At 40.8% G+C, this 22,686-nt stretch overlaps 1 protein-coding gene across 2 annotated transcripts in view; it reads right to left on the bottom strand.

Moving 5' to 3' along the window:
* BEND7 (BEN domain containing 7) overlaps positions 1-22,431 on the bottom strand; it is a 125,237-nt gene extending 102,806 nt beyond the window's left edge. Inside the window, exons 1-3 of one of the 2 annotated variants that reach the window (XM_049881966.1) lie at positions 22,386-22,431; positions 21,471-21,689; positions 19,073-19,156 (exon numbers count right to left, since the gene is read on the bottom strand). In XM_049881966.1, coding sequence (XP_049737923.1) covers positions 19,073-19,156; positions 21,471-21,531 — 145 coding nt within the window. In that variant the 5' untranslated portion in view covers positions 21,532-21,689; positions 22,386-22,431. Of the gene's footprint in view, positions 1-19,072; positions 19,157-21,470; positions 21,690-21,846; positions 22,073-22,385 lie in introns of those variants that run through there. The other variant, XM_049881965.1, reaches the window with a different exon arrangement.
* Positions 22,432-22,686: the final 255 nt, after the last annotated feature.

Raw genomic sequence — 22,686 nt, 5'->3', positions numbered from 1 at the left:
ATGGAAGCTATTCATTCTTCCATTCCCATGGGGTTGAGGAAGAGTGGACTTGGCTTTCTTCTAGCTCCGTAAGACATGACTCTTCCAGCCTCTTGACAAAGCTCACGGCTGTTTGAGTATGGTGCTACAGAGTTGTACCATCTTCCAACCCCCTTCCTGCACAGAAGTTCTGTGTGCCAGAAATTCTCTTAAGGAGAAGTGGCAGGCGATGAAGTTGAAACATATATTGAGACAATCCTGTCAAGTGCCTTATACGCCAGGTTAAGGGAGAAGGATTTTACCCTAGAGACAATGTGTTATTAGTCTGGGTAATTTTAAATTTGTTGCCTCTATTAATATGAGGATAGCTGACAATCAGATACATATTTTTAGAAAACAATTCTGGTGAAATGATGGTGAAATTGTTATAGGGAAAGGAAACAAGTGAGAATGCTACTGCTAAAGGCTAGGTAAGACTGTAGCACTCTTGATCAGGATTTTGGGGGCAGGAATGGAGAAAGAGGTATTAAGGAAGTCTAATGAAATGGCCTGGATGATGAACTGGATGTGGGGATGGGGATGGGGGTGGGGTGGTGAAGAACAACCAATGAAAGATAACGCTAAGGTTTCTTTCTTGGGTGGCTGAATGGATACTGATACTACTTAGAAAATGAGAAAAAGAAGGTTGCAGGGGAGTAGGGGTATAATGAGCCTTGTTTTGATGAAGAACATTTAGAAAAGCAGCAGGCAACTGAAAATTCAGCTGCAGTGTACATAAAGTTAACAAAGTTGTAGTACTCCAGTACTATAACGTTAGGAGGCCAGCCCCTCTGGACTGAGTAAGCCCCTGAGGTTCATGAACAATTCAGGAGGTGAAAGGACACCTTAGAGATACTAGATTTCCTATTAATCTAGCATGTCGAAGGCTCAAAGATTTCCTTTAAATATTAAGAGATATGATTTCATTTGTTTCCTAGCTGGTAAAGGGGGTTAAAACATATTTCCCTATCACTGTGGTGCCTAACAGTCACCTTGGTCATAATCCTGAGTCATCTCTGACTCCTTGTTCTCCCTCAGTCCAGTATCAAACCCATCATCCAAGAGTGCCACACGTGGTAACTTAGACTGAGAATCTTAAAGAACAGATGTAGAATTCTTTGACTATGTTCAGTATGGGTCAGACTTTTATCATGTCCAGTTTTGTCCTCCTATTTTAAACAGGTTACTGACAAACTTGAGGAGGTAATGAAAAACTCAACAAAAAAAGATAAAAAAGGAAAAAGGGAAGGTTATAGGAGTTGGGTCATTTCACTAAGAAATAAATGGCTATTGAGTGACTTCATTATCATCAAATATACTATGGGTTATTATGCTAGGTCTTTGTTCTTTATCAACAAAGAAAAACAGACTGAAAATATAGCTTCCAGGCTAGAGGTTAGGCAACATATGGTCTGAAGGAGCTGACCATTCCAGTTTGTAAGTACTTGAAACAGATTGCAGAAACATCAGTAAAAGAGGAATGCTTTAAAACTCCTTGCGTTTTCCAGGTAATGAAATGGTAAAATAACAGAAAAAGATCTAAATTAGTGAGAAACACTAAGATGACCAGGATTATACTAAATGGTCTAAATATGTCCTCTTAACAACTATAAGACGTAGGCATGAAGCCCTATTGTAGAAAAGACTGAACTACAGCCTGACAGATGACAACAATGAGAAAAAGGACAGGGAAGAGGAGACATGGCCCTTTAAGCTTATGGTGACACCTTCTTCATTGCAAATATCAACAAATGGATTCAAAAGAAAGGAATCTGAAGTATACACTGTGCTATGAGAAGACCTGAGGTTGGTATCCTCATTCCAAACACCTACTGGCAGGCAGATGCTATCAAGGTCCCAACTAGCTGCCCTCAGGGACAACAGACATGTTTATAAGGGACATGCAAGACTGGGACTCTAACGTAGGAAAAAAAAGGTCTGAAAAGCATCAGTCTTTGGAACGGTGCAATGGTTTTCCAAGGGAAACTTTTTTTCAAATGAAATCTTAAGTGGAACCCCAATAAATAAAGAAGAGGAAGCTCTGCTGAACAGAGCTTGCCAGAGCCCAGATTCCTGAAAGAGTCCCTGGAGTACCTTCAAGAACTCCAAGGGCTCCACACAACATATTCTGAATGCCACTGAAAAGAAAAGAGGCAAAAAAGTGGCTACAGAATCCTTTAATTGGTTGAATTAAATATTATGATAAGGAACATTTAGACTGCAAATGTATTGCCACATGTTTGAGGTCCCTACTACACTGAATATTGTTAAGTGAAAAATTGTTAAGCAGCCCAAGTTATAAATGGTATTTGCATTTAAAGGACAGCTAAGCTTTCTGGATGTTTAGATAATATCAGATTCATTCATCCATTCAATAAATATTTATTGTACTACTACTAATATGAGACACTGTGTGACTGAAAAAATAATAATAATAAAAATATAAGATACAATCTCTTCCTTTCAGGAGTTTCCAGTCCAGCATGGGAAACAAAATGAATGCCCAGACAACTCTAAGAATACAACATTTCTCTTAGAATGAATAGGTTGGCAAGCTTAACCAGTAAGGGTCAACTGCAGCCAGGGAGGGAAGCCATGGGGTCTTTTTAACCACAGCTGAGGGATGTGAAGCCGGGACAGGTACTGAGAGAGAATGCCATGGGTCCTAGCTGGAAAACAGGCCTTCAAAGCAAATAGAGCAAAAAAGGCTTGAGATGGGTATAAAGGGCTGAAGAAATACCAGGAAATGAAGCAAGGAACAGCAGTTCAAAATGGGCTATAACACTCCTTCTCAAACTTTTCCCTCAAAGAACACATGAAGACTGAAGAGAGTAAGTATCTCTGAGAAGTTTGGGAGCAAAGCCCTAACAAGGGAATAACCAAAAACCAAACCCATTGCTGTGGAGTCGATTTTGACCTATAGCGACCCTATCGGGCACAGTAGAACTGTCCCATACGGTTTCCTTGGAGTGGCTGGTGGCTGTCTTCATGTTTTATCTTAAAAATATGATGCAAATATTATACTGAACTCTATTTCTACGTTTAATTTAAAAACAATACCTACCAACCAATCTTGGAGCACAATAGACACACCAAAAGACGTGTAGCTTCCCGTGGTCCCTGGAACAACACTGGCTACCCACAGTTGTAAATCTGACAGTTTAAAAAGCACAGGGCCAGTAAAGGGTAGGCTGGACCATTACAGAACGCAAAGGGCTGTTGCTTCTAAGTCAGGCTTCCAAATGTTCCCAGCTACACTCTGCATGGATATATTTATAGTGCCCGTGATTGAACAGGCAAAAACAAGACAAAATATGATAACTGCCTTAAATGTTTTGGGAATTAAGAAGAGGGAGAGATCATTTTAAACTGGAAGGATTATAACCAGCTTCATAAATATGGTAAGATTTGAGTTGGTCAAAGAAAGGTAGCTAGAGTTTTCAGGGGCACTTTTGGAAGGAGAAAAGGGAAAACAACATGAAACAAAGCTTGAGGAAAGGATGAAACAAAGTCGGCAATGGTAAATAAATTAATTTAATTGGAGTTAAGATACTGAATAGAAGCAAAGTCAAGGACACAGGAACTTTGGAAGTTTTGACTCTATCCTGAAATGTTTTCCTAAGAAAGTAATACAACACAACTATAACTACCAACCAATTCAAAAAGTTCATCTACTTACCTCTCCCCCAATGGTCTTATACTAAAAAAACTAACTTTTATTTTATAATAAATAACACAGCTGCCCAACTGAACGTTTTTAATGTGTAATCCCACCCAACATTAAGTGACTAGGTGTGAAACTGCCACTTCAAGTAATATTCAAGAATAATCAAGTAAAAGAGTTAAAATCCTGAATACTTGGAAGAATGCTTATACAATAGAAAAATGGGCAAAGGGTATGAACACATAATTCAAAAAAGACATACATGGTCAATAAATATTTTAAACCTGTTAATCTCACTAATTATTAACATAATAAAAATCAAATAATATTTGTCTATTAATTTGACAAAAACAACAGATCCATAATGCCCATTTTGGGTGATGGTAAAGCATTACAGTTACTGTCAGATGCTGCTGGTGTGAGTATAATTTAGCAAAAGCTTTTTGGAAGGGAATTCGGCAATTCCACTTATAGGAATTTATCCTACAGAAATATTTAAACAAGTACCAATTACATATGTACAAGGATATTCATTGCAGCATAATTTTAGTAGTGAAAAATTAGAAACAACCCAAGTATTTATCAGTAAGGGATTAGATAAATGAGTTACAATATATACATACATATAAAATAAAATTACAATATATCTTTACATATCTATAAAAAATAATCAGTCCTTATACAGTCATTTGGGACTATGTGCAAGATAGAACTGTAAATTCCATGAAGGTAGAGATAGTGATTATTTCATTTGCTACTGGATAATCAGGGCCTAACTTCCCCTGCACAATGGTTAAGTGCCCTGCTGCTAACCAAATAGTTGGAAGTTCAAACCCATCAGCCACTCCAGAGGGGAAAGATGTGGCAGTCTGCTTCCATAAAGATTACCGCCTTGGAAACCATATGGGGCAGCTCTACTCTGTCCTGTAGGGTTGCTACAAGTTGGAATTAACTTAACGGCAATGGGTTTGGTTTTGGTAACCACCCCTGCACAAACTAGGTTCTCAATATATGTGTAATAAATGGAGACTCTGTGAAGTAAAAGAAGTTGCAAAACATAGCATGATTCCATTTTCCTTTTTGTAATATTTATATTTTCATATACTCTTGATGAGATGGACTGACACAGTGACTGTAACAATGGGCTCAAATACATCAACGATCGTGAGGATGGCACAGGACTAGGCAGTGTTTCCTTCTGTGTACATAGGGTTGCTATGAGTCAGAACTGACTGGATGGCACCTAACAACAATATGTGTATATATCAATCTATGTATTATACGTATATATTAGATATCAACATATGCATATATATGTACATACATACATACTTATGCATGCATACATACTCTATCACTATTAGTGGTTATCTGGTTATCTCTAGAGAATGTGATTGAGAAGGGATCTGTTTTTACTTTACATTTCATTTTTAACTTCATAAATTTTAACTTTAATCATTGTTTTTAAATAAACATATATTACTTAAAAAAAATTCTACGAGAATTATTTGCAGTCTTTTCCCTGTAGTATTCTAAAGCTGGGTATAAGGCAACTGGTAGTGGCAGCTTTGAACATAAGAGCATCTTTCATAGTGTTCCCAAGAAAGATGTAGACAGGAGTGAGTAATAGGTGGCTAGAGATTGCAGCAAAAAAAAAGGAGCGTGCTGGGTGGGTTATGGTGTGCAAACCCTGGAATACATGCCTAACATCATTTTGTTCTTCATACTCATTACAAGCCATGTACTTTTAAAAGGAATTTAGATTTATTTAAGAGGAAAATGTGTTAATGCTACATTACAGAGCACTTACTATGTACCAGAACCTCTGGTAAGCACTCCCCTACATTTAATTCTGATAGCAAGCTAAGAGACAGGAACACTGATGTTTATGTTTTACCCAGGAGAAAATGAAGACTAAGTGGTTAGTTAGAGATCTGAACTGGATCTGTTAGCCTCCAAGGTCTATACTCTTCAAAATTCTACCGAACTGCTCAAGTAACTAGCTGAATGGCAGGAAAGAATCCATTCTTGAAACAGTCACGCTGCATGGTATCTAGGAAGCTCTTATGACATGTGTCAGGTGCCCTTTAAACCAGTTAGCTCCTTAACCACCCAATTATGTTAACACACATGGTAGAAACAGTGAAATCACTGAACCAAACAATACTATGATCAAATGAATGCAAATCATTTTATTTCCCTTATCTACGATGAACTAGTCCCCAAACAATTCCTAAGAGTAGACTTTACATAATAATTGTCCTAAAACAAATACATTTTGTTTCTGGGATTCTGACTTAATTGTACTGCTTCAAACTAAGGAAGAGGCTCAAATATTTCCTTTTGAATTGGAGACGTGGCTCCTGTGAATCCTGTTAGTTTTACCAAGGCCAAAGATTAAAACTTGGAAAAAGTCAACTAAGAATTTGTGTTCATGCTTTTATGAAAAATATAGCGAAAGTTTTTAAAAGGCTGAAAAATGTGTATATATAAAGATTATAGATTAGGAGCGGTTTCTAAATTCCTATAATATTAGAACCAAAATCTTGCCTTTGCTTGGTAAGATATAAAATACTCGTAATTTACTGTTTGGAAAAAGACAACGCTTTTCAATATAATTTGAAATGTTGATCCTCTACTCTGCTCTACAGAAAACTTCTAAAAGCATCCTAATACAGATGTGCAAATCTCCCCTCCCTACTGAGATGCTTACTGAGATCAACATAATGAATCAGTTAAGAATGAACGTGGTGGAAGGACTGGCTGCTTTACATTTCTTTAGTCATGCTAATTTTTAAAATATTGAAAGTCAAATACACATGCTGTTGCAGTTTCATCTTCAATGTAAATAATACATATGACCATGAAATAGTAAAAAAAAGATCCTTCAGATCACTTTTTCTTCCCAAAGATATCAAGGAACTCTGATAACTTTGGGCCCAAAGGTACCTGGGGATTGGCAGTCTTCTCGAGTAAAACTAATGGGAAATCTCCAGAGGCAAGGTAATGATCCCTTAAATCAGTGGCTTTCAAATATTTTTGACCATGTTTCCCAGAAAGAAATGCATTTTTCATGATCACCTACACATACATGTACATACAAAAACAAACCCAAACCTTGAGTCAATTCTGACTAACGGCAACTCCATGTTTTACGGAGTAGAACTGCTCCACAGGGTTTTTTCTTGGCTATAATCTTTATGGAAGCAGTTCGCCAGACCTTTCTTCCACAGAGCCACTGGACAGGTTTGACCCACCAATCTTTAGGTTAGCGGTCGATGGTAAACCACTTGCACTGCCCAGCTTCCTTTATACCATGCGTGTAACTAAAACAAGTTTCACAAATTTATCCTTCCTACATGCACAGTACTTTGATATTTTCTGTTCTATTTTTCTTCTTGTTATTATTGCTGTTGTTATTGTTGTAGTTAGTGAGGGTAACAATCCACTAATTTGATTTCATTACCCACTTATAGATCACAGCTGCTGGTGTGAAAAACACTAGCTTCAATGTCAAAGTTTTTTAGGACACCGTCCTAGGCAATCTTCTCATGTTCCACGCTCTCGAGATCAACCGATCCTCTCTCCTTGTGCCAATGACCACCTACATTCAAGGACGCGCAAATCTATTCCTACAGCCCAGACCTCGCCTTGGAGTTCCAGACCCACCCATCAATTGCCTACTGGACAGCCCCACTCGGACATTTCAAACACAACCTAAAAATTACATCCAAAAATGTACTTTACCTGGACCATAACCACGCCTTAATAAATGCAACAACTCAGCTGTCCAAGACAGAAACCTGGGAGTTATTCCTCTTCCCCTTCCTCTCGCATCCAATTAATCACTGAGTCCTACTTATTTCGACTTCTAAATTATGTCTGAATCCCTCTACTTCACTCCCATTCCCATTATCACTTGATGGGGCTACTGCCAAAAACCTTCAGTATTGCTCCCTCCCATCTATATTCCACCCTGAAGCCTGAGTGATCTTTCTAAAATGCAAATCTAATTACATGAAATACCTCAGTGGGATGCTGCCAATATCCTCAGGATAGAAGACTATCTTCCAACATGGCAAATACGGCCCTCCACATCTGGCCCCCTTTGCCTATGTCTCTAGTCTGGGCTTTTGCCACACCTCTCCCTCAATATACATGGTGGCTCTTGGCTCTGGGTGCACATTAGAATCACCTGGACAACTTTTAAAATATTACCAGTGCCCAGGTCTCACTTCAGAACAATTAAATCAGAATCTAATTAGCGACTGTAACGTATAGCCAAAGACCCTCTGCTCTACATATAATGAAAGTCTTTGAGTTCTTCAGAGGTGCTCTCACCTCCTGGACTTAACACATGTCCCTTCTGCACCTTCGCCCCCAACCCATACTTATCCTTCAGGTCCCAAATGTCATGTCCTCAAAGGTTGTATTCCTTAATCCCCTGGGCCTCGTGAGGCCCTTGTTCTATGTGAGGCCCTTGTTCTATGTTCCCGCAGAAACCTTAATTTTTCTTATCACAATCTAATGAGTTTTAAAATCTTTTAGCCTGGCACTAGTGACTATCTAATAAATAGCTACAAAATGAATACAAGAATAAATACATTCTCGTGCCAAATATGATGGGAAGGTATGAGTTGAGGGAAGTTGACGAAAACACTACTGATGTCTAAGAGGTAAACCAACTTCTGTGACATCTGTGAAGGAAGTTCTCCTAATTTCTATGGAGCATGTAGGGAGGTGGCAAGTACAGGCCATCTGGGCCAATACACAGTCATGTCTTCTTGGGAAAGCTTTCCCAAAGGATCATATCTCATCTTCATTTTCTTCCTACCTAATGGAGGATATAGCTTCCCCCGTTTGACAAATGAAAAGACTAAGCTGCTTGCCCAAAATGACCAAAGTAAATCAGAGGAAGACAGATCAGATTTGGACCACACGTCTCCTTGATGCTAAAGGCACTGTGCTCTCTCTTAAGAGTCGAGCTAAACAGCAAAACATTAACCTTATGGAGAAATGCTAAAGCTAATGCTCCTGCAGAAAATCCTTCTCAGCCATCCTTTACACAATGCGTATTAAGGCCCCCATTCAAGTCTTGCTAGTAATCGAAAAAATTATGTATGTGCAATGAGAATGAGTGAACGTTAACAGAAGAACCTTAACTTTTGCATCTCCTGACTTTTCAGTTTTAATTTTTTTTTTAACCTTGTATTTTTGTGGGGATTTTTACATTTTATACGTAGGTGTAAAGTCATATTTGAGATATAATTCCATTAAACACACAAGCAACTTCAGAGTCTATTATGTTGCATCAACTTTTTCTGTAAAAATAAATTGTTAAGAATATTATTCCTGGAACAGAATAAATTCTTGGAATTACTGAGTAACTTATGTACCGTACCACTGTTCCAAGAACACATTACTTATTTTATCATGACAAAGTAAAGTTATTAATCTTCTGGCTTCCATTTCAACAATGAGAAATGCTGTGAGATGCACAGACACCTGCATTACATTTCAGTTCAACTTTATATCACCCATAAACATCTCTGTTCTGGACACCTCATCCAAACAAATGCTCACAGAATACTCTATGTAACATTCGATTTTATGAAACTATAAAAGTTCCTTGCTGTTAATTACAGAGACAAATGTCTCATCACACATTTGGTTACCAGAGAGCATAATTAGTTTTCTCCATTAACCTTTCCGATATAAAATTTGATTTCCAAGTAAAAAACATTGTAAGACCCTTGGAATTCAAATAACACAGTATATTTCTACAAGTTTGAAAAAACTTACAATACTAAGAAAACAATTTTATCGGTTCTTATTCATAAAGATATGGACTGTCTGGAATACTGAAAGAAAATCTGTCTAAACTTCTTAATGATTTTAAAATATATTATCATATATGCTTGTAATAGGCTATCCTTTGGATAGAAAGGAGGCACAGCAACCTGACCATCAAAGGGATGTGCCCTTTGATCTCTTGCTTCCAGTTATGGTGATGTAGCTGAACTGGGCCACCACAGCCTATCATTTGCTCCCCTTTAGACTGGCATCTGTGAGACAACTGACTACAGAAGGGTGTTCAGTTTATGGCAATGGCGTAGTTTTTAATGCTCAAAGCTGTTTTCCTCAAGATGACTGAACCCACAGCCTTGGCTTGCTAAGGATCACTATCTAGCTCACCTATGTAAGGGGTTTTTTTTTGGGGGGGGGAGTAATAATTTATTTGCTGTTGTTGTTGAGAATATACACAGCAGAACATATACCAATTCACCAATTTCTGCATGTACAATTCAGTGACACCGATCATATTCTTCAGGTTGTGCAGCCATTCTCACCCTCCTCTTCCAAACTGTTCCTCCCCCACTAACATAAACTCACTGTCACCCCCTAGGCTTCCTATGCTTTCAAGCTGCTGTTGTCAATTTTGATCCCATATAGATGGTTCTTAAAAGAACATAATGCTTAAGGCAGATGTTCTTTACTAGTCAAGCAAAACTATCATTTGGTTTTAGGAAGGCTTCAGAGGATATTTTGGTTTAAGGTTTAAAGATTATCTCAGGGTAATAATTTTAGGGGCTCATGCAGCCCCAATAGATCCAGAAAGTCTGGATTCCATGAAAACTTAAAATTCTCTCCTCCATTTCCCCCCTTTTGATCAGAATTTTTCTATAGAGTCTTTGATCAAAGCTTTCAGTAATGGTAGCCAGGTACCATCTCGTTTTTCTGGTCTCAGGGCAAAGGAAGCAGTTGTTCATGGAGGCAATTAGCCTTGCATTCCATTCTGTAGGGGTGTTGTTAGGTCACAGTGAGTAGGCTGGATCCTACCACAAACCAACCCATCGCTGTCAAGTCGATTCCGACTTATAGCAACCCTACAGGACAAAGTACAACTGCCCCACAAGATTTCCAAGGCTGTAATCTTTATGGAGGCAGACTATCACATCTTTCTCCTGTGGAGCGGCTGGTGGGTTCGAACTGGCGACCTCTTGGTTAGCAGCTGAGTGCTTTAACCACTGCACCACCAGGGCTCCTTAGGTTGGATGTAACTAACATTTATACCCATTTATGCTACCAGCATTTAGAGGGTGGGATCAAGACCCTACGCAACGCACGGACAGTCCTGCACAAGAAAACAATCTCACTAAATAAACTGTCCCACTCAGAGCAGCTGATAACTGGTGGTGACTTACATTTTAACATATTTTAATGTGGTACTTGTTCATTTACTCAAAAATAATTACTGACGGTCAATGTGCCAAGCACTGTGCATTGGGAATATAATACACACTTAAAACTCAAAGTCTTCCCCTGAAGGAATTCAAGCTGAGACTTGCAAGATGAATAAAGAATCACACAGACAAGATGAGTGGAGGGCATTCTAGATAAACAGACCGGCAGCGTATTGGGGCGGGGGGAGGAATGGCACACGCACGAGGGCACAGAACTGTATCCTATTTCAGAGTTAAACTTTAAAAGGGGCTCTGCCATTAATCTAATGAAAAAGAAAAAATATGTAATTAACTGAAAAATAAACATTCTATTGTGTTAGCTATTAAGATGGACATGTAAATTTTCATCCAAATCAGCTAGGATGAGAGCTTAGAGGTAAAATCACTCATTCATCAAGCATTTATTGATGTTTGTTATGTGACTAGAACAGGGCTGGGCAGTAAGGATACAAAGAAAACCCTTAGGCAGTTTACAATCTAGTTGGAGAGATATACAAGTAAACTAAAGTTCCTTGCTTTGATAGACATATGTACAGAATACTGTGGAAGGGAAAGTAAAAGGGGGAATTAGAGAAGACTGCCTGGAGGAAGTTGCATCAACTTGTGGTCTTAAGGGATAGGAAAGAACCGAGCCAATGAGGAAGGGCAGGTGGAAGTGTGGCATTCTCAGCAGTGATGGTATATGCAGAGGCACGGAAGCATCAAAGTGCATGGCCTACAGGGTGACGAAGTAGGCCCGGTGCCAGGAATTAAAACTGGTTTGGTATGGCTAAAGCACGGAAGATGAGAGGCACTGTGTAACGAATAAGCCCAAAGGAGCAGACAGGTGCCAGTTCATACAAGGTCTTACCTGTCATGCTTCCTTAGCATGACAAATAACCTGAAAGCAACAGATAATGAAGACTTTCAGGCAAGGGAGCAGGCTGAATTGCTCACAATCCTTAAGGATCCTAAAGGCACTCCCTGGATGAATCACTATAGGTCTGAGATTCTGCTTCTTCCCCCTGTCCACCTCCTCTTGCCACTCTTGGTGCATTCCTTTCCAGGTAGTTTCCTCTCCAATAATCTGTTACTTACAAGAAAACAGACTTCCTGCAGAAATATCCTCCATCTATTTTTAACTTTGAGAAGAAAACACACTGTTCTAAAATCTTCATTCTATCTTATATCTGGCCATATTATTTTCTTCCAAAAGTAAAATCCATACTCCCATGGGAACCAGAGAGGCAAATTACTAATACATCTCCTTAGATGACATAGTGGTTGAGAGCTATGGCTGCTAACCAAGAAGGTCAGCAGTTCGAATCCACTAGGCACTCCTTGGAAACTCTATGGGCAGTTCTACTCTATCCTATAGGGTCACTGTGAGTCAGAATTGACTCTATGGCAATGGGGTTTTTGGTTTTAGATTTTATACTCTGTAGAGATTTTTTTTAATGATTGAGTTGTGATCAGATTAGAAAAAGTAAAATATCACAACACAGCACACATTTCACATATAGGGCACTTGCTAAACTACACAGAGCCTTCATGAGATACAGAAAAAGGTAACTCTTTCTCAGGACAGATGCTGCCCCGCACACAGGTCTTGCTGAAAGAGCGCAAGCTGGGTTTCGGCTCCACTCGCCCCTCACTGGGCACCCTTGGCACATACAGCTGTACGCAGGGTCCCTGTTCCCTCAAAAACATGATATTCGCCAAGGGCTTTTCCATTCGCTAAGTCACTGTACCACACCACTGTTCCAACAACCAATGTTGTTATTTAATGCACAGCTTTATTTTCCTAAATTAAAGTACAAAATCTTTCTTCATGTGGAACCTGAGAACTAGACAATGTCAAAATCAGTTTATAAACAGATCAGTACTATCTTAAGCACCTCTATAAAGCTGTACCAATGGTACAGCAGAGCACTGAACAAGTGGAACACAGGCTATTTTTCCATTTTGGTATTCAATACCCCACTGGCTTTCATATGTGAGTTACCTTCCTTTTTGGTCTTTTCTAGATTTAAAAAAAAAAAGATTTCAGGTTATGCCTCACAATTCAACACCAGAAATCTCAAATTTCTGTTTAGTATATTACAAAAGCTTCTTCAAGTTAGATGAGGTATATTTTAGGTCAGCTCATTCTCAGTATAGAGATAGTATCTCAAAGCTTATCTTCAGAGTTCTACACAACAGTACCCATATATTCATGCACTTAAATAACAAATACCTGAATACCTATTATTTGAGTACCTATTATAAATACACGGTGCTATGTGCTCCAAAGGATATAAAAAAGAATCCAGGTCACAACTGCTCTCTAACCCAACCAAAGCCATTGCTATCAGTCAATTCCAGCTCTTAGAGACCTTATAGGACAAAGCAGAACTGCCCCATGTGTTTCCAAGGCTATAAATCTTTACGGAAGCAGGCTGCCGCATCTTTCTCCTGTAGAGTGGTTGGTAGGTTTGAACTGCCCACCTTTCACTTAGCAGCTGAGTGCTTAACCACTGTACCTTCAGGGCTCCTAGACATAGACAGGCCCTGATTTATATCCCAGTTCTGTCACTGAATAACTTTATGAACTCAAATTCTTCATTTTTTAAAGAGGAAATATGATTTTTTTTTTTTTAGTGGCACAATGGTTAAGTGCTTGGCTGCTAACTGAAATGGTTGGCAGTTAGAGCTCGCCCAGTGGATCCACAAGAAAAAGACCTTGAGATATGCTTCCATGAAGATCACAGCCAAGAAAACCCTATGGGGCAGTCCTGCTATGGATAGAAATCAACTCAACGGCACCTGACAATAACAACAAAGTGGGAGGAATAATACCTTTCATGGGACCAAAACTAAACCCATTACCGTCAAGTAGATTCTGACTCATAGCAATCCTACAGAACAGAGTAGAACTGCCCCCCAGTTTCCAAGGAGTGCCCGGTGGAGTAGAAATGCCAACCTTTTGGTTAGCAGACACAGCTCTAACCAGGGATTCCTTTCATGGGACAGTCAACGAAATAACATATACAAAGTCAATGAAATAACATATACATACTGCCTGGCACACAAGATCTGGATAACTGATACCTATTATTATTGGCTACATTTCTAATCCCAAGAGATATTCATAGCTTTCTGTTCCCTTCACTCCACCTTGCCCCCAAAAAGGAGAACTGATATGGAAAAGGACAGGGACACAAGCACACAACCGGGCCATGGTGCTGAGAGTGCGGCTTTGGGGAGGAGGGGCTCTTATTTCCAAAAGATATACCTTTTGGGGGTTCCTGTCTCCCCCTCTCTGCTGGTCCTCTTGGACCTTTGTCTTATTTGAGAATGCTTCTCTTGCTTGGAGCTCCAGGCACTGGTATGGCAAAATGTCAGGACCGCCTTTCACTTGGAAGGAGGGACTCAGTTCCCTAGGCCTTTGAAGGCCAAACAAGAACCATGCAGGGACCCAGGGAATCAGCGATAAAGAGCAGGCTACTCAACTACAGGTGAAGAGCTCTTCCATTTTATACAAGGACCCGCCCAATTTTCCAAGAAGGGAATTACATTGCGGTTAGGGCTAAATTCCTAACTTGTAAAAGTGTGCAGGATTTTCCCAGTATGTCCTGTTTGGGGAGATTCTTTGGGCCTTACTGGCAACGACTGTCATCAAGAAAACCGCCACAAAGAGATTAAAAAATTCAGAGATCTCAACTCTGCTCAGCTGACATGGTTACTATACCATGTGCTTTTGGTACTGAGAGTTGTTATCACTGAACTGAATATTAAAAACAACAACTAGAAGAGGGCCTGGCATATAATTGAAGCTTAATAAATATGAGTTAAATAATAAATGAATGAAAGGCTACTTGAATACCTGAAGAACAAACATGTTTGAAATTTACATCCTGTAACGGTTAATCTGGAAACCCCGGCAGCATAGTGGTTAAGTGCTACGGCTGCTAACCAAAAAATCAGCAGTTTGAATCCACCAGTCGCTCCTTGGAAACTCTACGGGGCAGTTCTACTCTGTCCTATAGGGTTGCTATGAGTCTAAACTGACTAGATGGCAACGGGTTATAACGGCATATCTGGAGTCCCTGGGTGGTGCCTGGTGGCACGCTTGGCTGGTAACTGACGGGTTGGAGGTTTGAGTCCACCCAGAGGTTTCTCGGAAGAAAAGCCTAGTGATCCACTTCTGAAAAATCAGCCATTGAAAATTCTACACAGCACATTTCTACTCTGACACACATGGGGTCACCATGAGTTAGAATCAACTCCACAGCAACTGGGTTGGCTTTTTTTTTGAACATCTAAACCATAATCCAATATTTACAGAGATTTTATCTAATGTTTGTGTCATTGTTATGAATTGTTATTGTCTCATTAAAATATTCAGTTTTCAAAAGTACCCTGCTACCAGCTAAGGTCTCTTCAATGACCCTTGAATTTGCCTGGCTCAACGTGATAGAGAGGAAAGAGCTTTGGATAGGAGACCTGGGTACACTCCAGGTTCTGTTATTTATGAGCAAGTCACTTAACTCTGAGCTTTAGTTTCCTCATCTATGTAATGGAAACAACAGCATCCACCCTAACCACCTCACAAGTATATCGTAAGAATCAAGTGAAATAACAGATGTGAAAGCCCTTTCTGAAGTACAACACTCCAAGTCTGATTATAATGATGTTTATGGTTCTGCCTTGGCTTGCCCTTCCCCTTTGGAATCTTCTCCAACTTCTCTCTATCTAAGTCTATCATATAGATCAAGGTCTAGGCTTTTGAGAACTATCCACTCTACCCTAGATTTGATTTTTCCCTTTCAACCCTGCTTTTGTCCATTGCCTTAATCGTCCACATTTGTCATTTACTGTTCACAAGAGACATGATACAGTGGGGTGCTTCAAGCTCCGGCAGACCTACACCGGAATCCCAGCTGTGGCACTTCCTACTTGTGAGGCCTTGGCAGGTTACCTATCATCTCTAAGCCTCATCTATAAAATGGGGGTAATAATGGCTCTCACAGATTTGATGTGAAGATTGACATCATTCACGTAAAGTACTCAAACACATAGTAAGCACTCATACAACTGTAGCAGTTATTATTACTAAATGCTCCCTAAGGAGCCCTGGTGGCCAGTGGTTAAGTGCTCAGCTACTAACCAAAAGGTCGGCGGTTTGAACCCACTAACGTCTGCACAGAAAAAGACATGGCAGTCTGCTCCCTTGGAAATCCTATGGGGCAGTTCTACTGTGTCCTATAGGGTCATTATGAGTCAGAATCGACTCAATGGCAATGGGTTTGGTTGGATTTATTGCTCCTTAACTGTTATCTGAATTTGTCCTACCTCCCCAAATGGATAATTATAATCCTTGAGAGTAGGGTCTCTGTGCTCTCCACTTTTTCAGCTATCCCCAAACCCACACCCATTCTAGAAAAGTGCTGAATTCATTGTATTTTCTCAAAAACCACTTTGTTGAATTGATTTAAAATAATTAAGTCGTTCCCTCCAAGCAGTACTCAAATCTTTGTCTTGTTCCTGTCACAGCCAGCTTAAGAAAGTTAATGTCCATAGAGTAAAGTAAGCTTTTCTGACTCTATTATCAAACCCAAAATACAGGAGTAACTCCTAAATTACTTGGCCAGACCATTCACACATGAATAAGGACACCTATCGATTTGCCCTACCATGTTGGATGCGTTAGATTAAAAAGCCTAAAAATACTCCAGAGAAATAGATTTGATGTAGGAACCTCTGCCAAACTCTGGAGCACTCTTTCCCCCCGGGACGTGAATGTTAATCTTAGAGACGCAAGTAATATCAAAGGTAACATATATGTTTAAACACAGAAAATGCTATACAATATCTGCAGGGCCAGGTTTTAGTACCGAAGTACACGTGAAATAGTTGTTTTGATATTCTGGTAACAATCTCCCTCGGATGTCGTAAACCTTGTACAGAATTCTACACCACAATAAGATTCTAGCAAATTATGAAAGAAGCATAATTTAAATCTATCTTTTGAGAAGCGTAACTATAAACTAAGAAAGGTCCGTGTTATAACATGGTCAACAATAAAATTCTTAGTTTCAGATGCCATCAGTAAAATACTGATATTTTGCTCTAGAAATTATGTTTGTGTAGTTATTATTCTTCCACTATTTTTTTTATTGACCAAGAGATCACAAAATAAAAATGTTCTTTGAGAATCTTATTTCACTTTCCCCACCATAAGCAAGAGATTGAGAAACAACCCAAGGACCACACTGCTATGCTGCTAAATCTTTTGTCTCTTGATATCTAAAGGCTGTTCGACCAGTAACTTTGAAAACTTATGCCAAGCCTGGTCTTTCACTGATATTCTCATATCTTCATGGACACAGGCTAAGAAAGCAGCAATGTCTGCCACCCTCGGAAGTGTACTTTTCCTGAATTCTGAGCGCTAGCAACCTCCAGTTCTTCAGCCTCCACGTTCTCATACTCAAAACTAAGTGACTGTATAGCAGCTTTACCATTTGTCAAGTATACAACAGAAAAGGGGAAAAAGGCCTGCTTCTTTGGAGAATAACTAAAACAAGGACATGATGTACCACTCTTAACATAAATGTAAATTTTCTACTAGGTAAATTCTTCATTTCAAATGGCAAAATCAGAATTCCAACTTATCAAGTTTAGGGAACTCAAAAGAGTACTGTCCAAGAATATTCTCTTTCTGGGTCATAGCATTTCACTTGATTTTCACCTTTGGATTTTGTTTTTTTTTTTAAACCTTTGGGTTTTTCATTATCTTACAACAGTAAACAGGTGGTGGAGCAGTGCTGGCCTGAGTAATATTCTCTCCCTCATTGGAAAGATCTAAACACCTTCAATGATCACTTGTGTAAGAAATATTTCCCTATTTTTTTTTTTTTTTATTTTGCTTAAGTATCTATTTGATTTCACTCCACTGCAACTCCACCCTTTCTCTTCCTTAAAGCAGAATAGAGATCTAGGTGATACAACACTACACCCTTTGGCTTTCATGTTGCTTAATTTGAAGCACTACGCCTTGGATCTACGTGGCAATCCTGCTTCCCTAAATCCTATCAATTCTTTCCTATGATACGACAATTCTGGCCCTTGCTTTTAATGACTCTTGCCCTGACTTTCTCGTTTTCTGCTTCCTTGTTGTGCAGCTCCCAGCCCTCATTCTACTAAGTGGGGATGCAATGGTGTCCAGAATAGGTAAGGCTGAAGCCAAATGCCACCATTTACTCTTCACTCCTACTTTATGGGTACTTCACTCTACCAGCAAAATCCTAAGTGGTTTAAGTTTTGACTCATGGTTTGCAAATCACAAACCAAGTATTCCAGGTTCTTCACAAACAGTATCTGTACCAAAAACTACACACAGATGGCTACCTACTCATCCATTACCATCATATAGCTACACTTGTCTAAAGGAATCAGAGATGCTACTTTTGCTTCACTTGTCCCTGAGGTGAGCCGGGAATGAGGGCAGTAAGAGACAAGCATGGCTGTGGCTGATCTCTCTGACCAAAAAGGCTGGTGCAAAATGAACACAAAGCCATGAAAATGAAGAGCTGCTTGGTGATAACTAGGACTATCAAGAAGTGGTCAGACAGGCAATCACACTTTTATTTTTCTTACGCTTTTTGACTGTAGATTTAATTTAATTTTGTCATGGCAGGATTAGCAACCAGGCCACAGAGGTGAAGGGACATTATAATAAGACAGCACATTAATCCTCTATCCCACCCAAGGCAGAAGCAAAACCAAACAAATAGCAGCTTCCTGGAAATTGAATTTCTGTTATCCAGATGTCAAAGATGTAATACCCCAATTACACAAACTATTGCCAGTGAAGCATGCCAGCGAATATGCAATGTAAATGGGGTGAGCACAGAGCCACAGAACTGCACAGTCAGCATCTGGCTCTGTGAGTGAGTGATAATTAGCACTGTGTGTAGACACTAATAAACATTTATGTCTGAAATTACAACTTTTAGCAATGTTAATAAGGGATATATTGGCAATCTGTAAAATAAAAGGTCTTGAAAAGAATGTCATACATTAAGCAATGGCAGACATTTCCCGTTCTTGCACAATCTTTTTTTTTCTTCCTAATTGCAAATGGCCATGCTGTTTTGCTGAGAAATTAATTGACATTAGAACCTACCTAAAAAAATGGGTTGTGTCTCTTTGGCCTCCCCATTAACATCATTGCTGAATTCTGAGATCGTATATACCTCATGGTGATAATCTAGGATGAGAAAACAATCAAAAATTAGAATTTTAACGACTGGCAAAATATGAATAAGCAACAGACTAGAATCCCAATAAAGACTAGAAGCATAATCTATGCTTTAATTTAAAAATATAGTTTTCAAGAACCCAGTTAACCACAGACTTGTAGTCAATAATAATCTCTAAAAACTTTGCTTACTCTGACGAAAGTACACAACATTGAAATATTACTTTGACTTCAGAAAACAACTCTGCTTGATCATATTGTTTTCCCAGTAATTTTGCCCACAGATACCAATTATTAACCTTCTTTCATTTCAGATGACAAGTATGTTTATAAGGAAAAGAAAAGCCTCACCCAATTACAAGCCAGGGGAGGTTTCCAAATTTATCTCCACAACCCATTTTCTTGGGCCTATCAATAGTATGCTTTAGAGGTACCTGGCACTCTTTCAATTTACTCAGTTAAAAAAAAAAAAAGAAAAAAAAACCCATCATTAAGCAATTTAAAGGTGAGCACACCTGAAAGATACTGATTTGTTATTTCAAATATAGAAAAATTTGGGTAAGAAAGCAAGATTCTCATCTTTCACACAAGTGAAGCTTTTGCATTCAGCTACTGCACTTTAATATGCAATCGTTTATTTTCTAAAAAATGCACCTGCAGAGCAGAGAGAATCAGACCCGTAATTTAAAAAAAGAAAAAACTTGCTATGTCAGTCAAACTTTAAAACACAATACAAGCTTCTCTCTCTCTCTCTCTCTGTGCTGTGCTTTGGCAATCTCCTATTTCTAAAAATCACCTAGGCATGAAAATATACATTCTTTCATAACAGCTCTTCCCTTTTGGCCTTAGACCTCACAGGTCAACGTCTATAAAACTACTCTCACTCTTAAGATAAAGTAGTAGGTTCCCTAAAGTCATAAATATAAAAACAGCCTACATTCCTGAATGAATCAGATAGCACCAACAGGCTAGTCACAAAAGAGACTTTTAAAGTACAAGTAATTGAGTAATCAGCAGTGTTGGAAAAAATTTTATATAGAAGGTGGAAGGAGCCAAATATTTTGAATATATAAAACTATTTTAGGCCTCTTTCATTAAGGTGTCCAAACTAAATTTGGGGGAAAGAGATATGATTAGATCTTCAAAATGTCTATAATCAAACCATTTTCAGACTAAACGAATGTAGCCTTTACTGAATCCACATCAGTTAGTTTAGCTTACTTTGAAAAACGCTATTACTTGCAATAGCCCTCTAATTTTCATCAGTTTATATGTGACTTCTCCAGGTGGTTAAAACCATCGTTTTTGCTCTCTACTCTGATGTCAGTGCTGGATAAAACACCAGAGAAAAAGGGGATGGGTCTGTGGTTTTGTTTGGACCTCAAGTTGATTTACACAGTGGTTCTAAAGTCAATATTTTTTTCTAAACTCAGTATTAGAACTTGTGACATTACAATGAAAAAAGTCACCTACCTCTAATTTCAGGAGACACAATGCATTTTGAAAGACATATTCGTACGTCTGTTTTTATCTTTAGTACTCATCATTTTTTTTAAAGTCAAATCAGGAAAATAAAGATTCTAACAAGTAACTGAACAGACAGATATGACTCTATACAACTTTACTCTCCACTAATAAAATAACCCAAGCCCAAAGAGTGTGTTATACACCTGTTAAATGATCAGAAACTAGAAGACTTTTTTTGTTTCTGTGAGACACTTATCTGACTAGTAAGTGATCTATTCTAAGATATCTTTCCAACCCAAATCACATATCTAGAAAAGATGCTGGATGTCAACAATTCTTATCTGGGCTTCTACACCTAATGAGCTTTTTTCCTTCTTCTTAAAAGAACCACCACCACCTTTTTTCTTTCTCTTTGGGGGGGAATAAAATTCATTCGTCCGGATTCTTAGGAGCACGGCCTGATGCAAAGGCAACTCTCCCCCACCCCCTCAACCTAGCCACAGGAGTGGAACACCAAAGAAGGCTCTTTGCTCCCCAAGTGTCATTGTTTGCTAATTTCCTGATATGCCCTGCGACTTGTTTACGTTAAATAATATCCAGCCTCCCCCCGCACAACTTTCCTCGCGGCCCGAATTGTGCGGCCGCAGCCCCCTCCGCCGCAGCCCCTCCTCCGACACTCCGCTTGGGAGGGGAGTTTGGGGGTCCAGGAAGACGAGCCCCCGGAGTTGAAGCCGCCACCGAGGGCGAGGGGCCGCGGGGCCCGGTGCGGAGATGTTTACGCCGCGCGAAGTCCTTTCTCCCGCCGCCGGCGCCGACCCGCAGGACCCCCGGCCCCCGCCCCGAGCCCGCCGCTCACCTCGGTTCACCAGTTTGAAGCTTTGGGATTTCCTGCTTCTTTTCCTTTCGGAGAACTCCATGGTGCTGGGAAGGAGGAAGGAGGCAGGGAATGCGGCCGGGGAGAGGGAGCGGGAGGGAGGCGGGAGGGCGAGAGGGGAGGCGGCGGCTGAGGCGACGGCGGCGGCAGCACTGGCTCTTGTCACCCAGCAGCGGGAGCGGCCAGGACCAAGGTCCGTCTCTTCAATCAGCAGAGGGGGGAGAAAGGAAAGGAAAAAACCACCTCGAACGAACTCGGGTGCTTCAGCTTTCGGGTCTCGGTAGGAGGCGGTTTCCCAGGGAGAAGTTGCCCCCTCCTCTTCACCGCCTCCCCGTGTCCTAAACACACACCCCCTTACCCTTTCTAATTTCTTTTTTCTTTTTAAAAACGTATCCGAAGCTGAACTTTCCGTTGGGGACCGAGTTGGGGACAGGGTGTGAAGCGAGGAGGAGCGCCTTGCCGGCCGGGATCTGGTCCTGCCGGCGCCCCTGGGGCGCTCGCCGCGGGCCGGCCTGGGCAGAACCTTCCGGACGTGGCGGCGGCGGCGGCCGAGGCGAGCGCGGCCCCGGGGACGCGGCGGGCGGGCCGAGGGAGGGCGGCCGCGGCGGGGAGCGGAGCCGGGTCCGGGCGCTAACCGCCCCCACGGGAGGTGGGGCTGGGAGGGGGGGAGGAGGCGGCGCCGCCGGGACCCCGGGGCCACCTGCTGGCGGATCCCGCCCTCGCCGCGGCGCCCGGGCCGCCGCCATCCCCGGGGGCCGCGGGCCGCCGCCACCCACCGGCCTGGCCGCGCGGCGCCCTTAAGAGAAGCTAGAGGCCGCGGCGCAGCGCCCTCGGCCCGGGCCCAGCCGGGCTTCCCCGTGGGGACCGGCCCTGTCCGGCGGGAGGGGGGCTTCTTACGCAGGCGACTCTGGGGTCTGAGGAGTTGGGGCCCTGCCCTGAGCTGGCCGCGCCGAGCGCCAAGTCGGGGAGCTGCTTCTTCAGGGGCCTCAGATCTCAGACCCCAGCTTGGCTGTCTTTCTCCGCCGCTCTCTAAGGCCGATATTCTTTTTATAAACAGTCCTAGGTTTCTTGGCCCCTCACTGGCCAACCTATTCTCAGCCCTGAGATGGAATGCCGAAGGGCCGGACACACAGATTTTAGGCAAGTTTTAAGAAAAAAACTTACCAATCTGCACCCTACAAAAAAAAAAAAAAAAAAC

The sequence above is a fragment of the Elephas maximus genome, chromosome 4 (genome assembly GCF_024166365.1).
Source record: "Elephas maximus indicus isolate mEleMax1 chromosome 4, mEleMax1 primary haplotype, whole genome shotgun sequence".
Taxonomy (NCBI): Eukaryota; Metazoa; Chordata; class Mammalia; order Proboscidea; family Elephantidae; genus Elephas; species Elephas maximus.
This window is presented reverse-complemented; position numbering and strand designations above follow the sequence as displayed.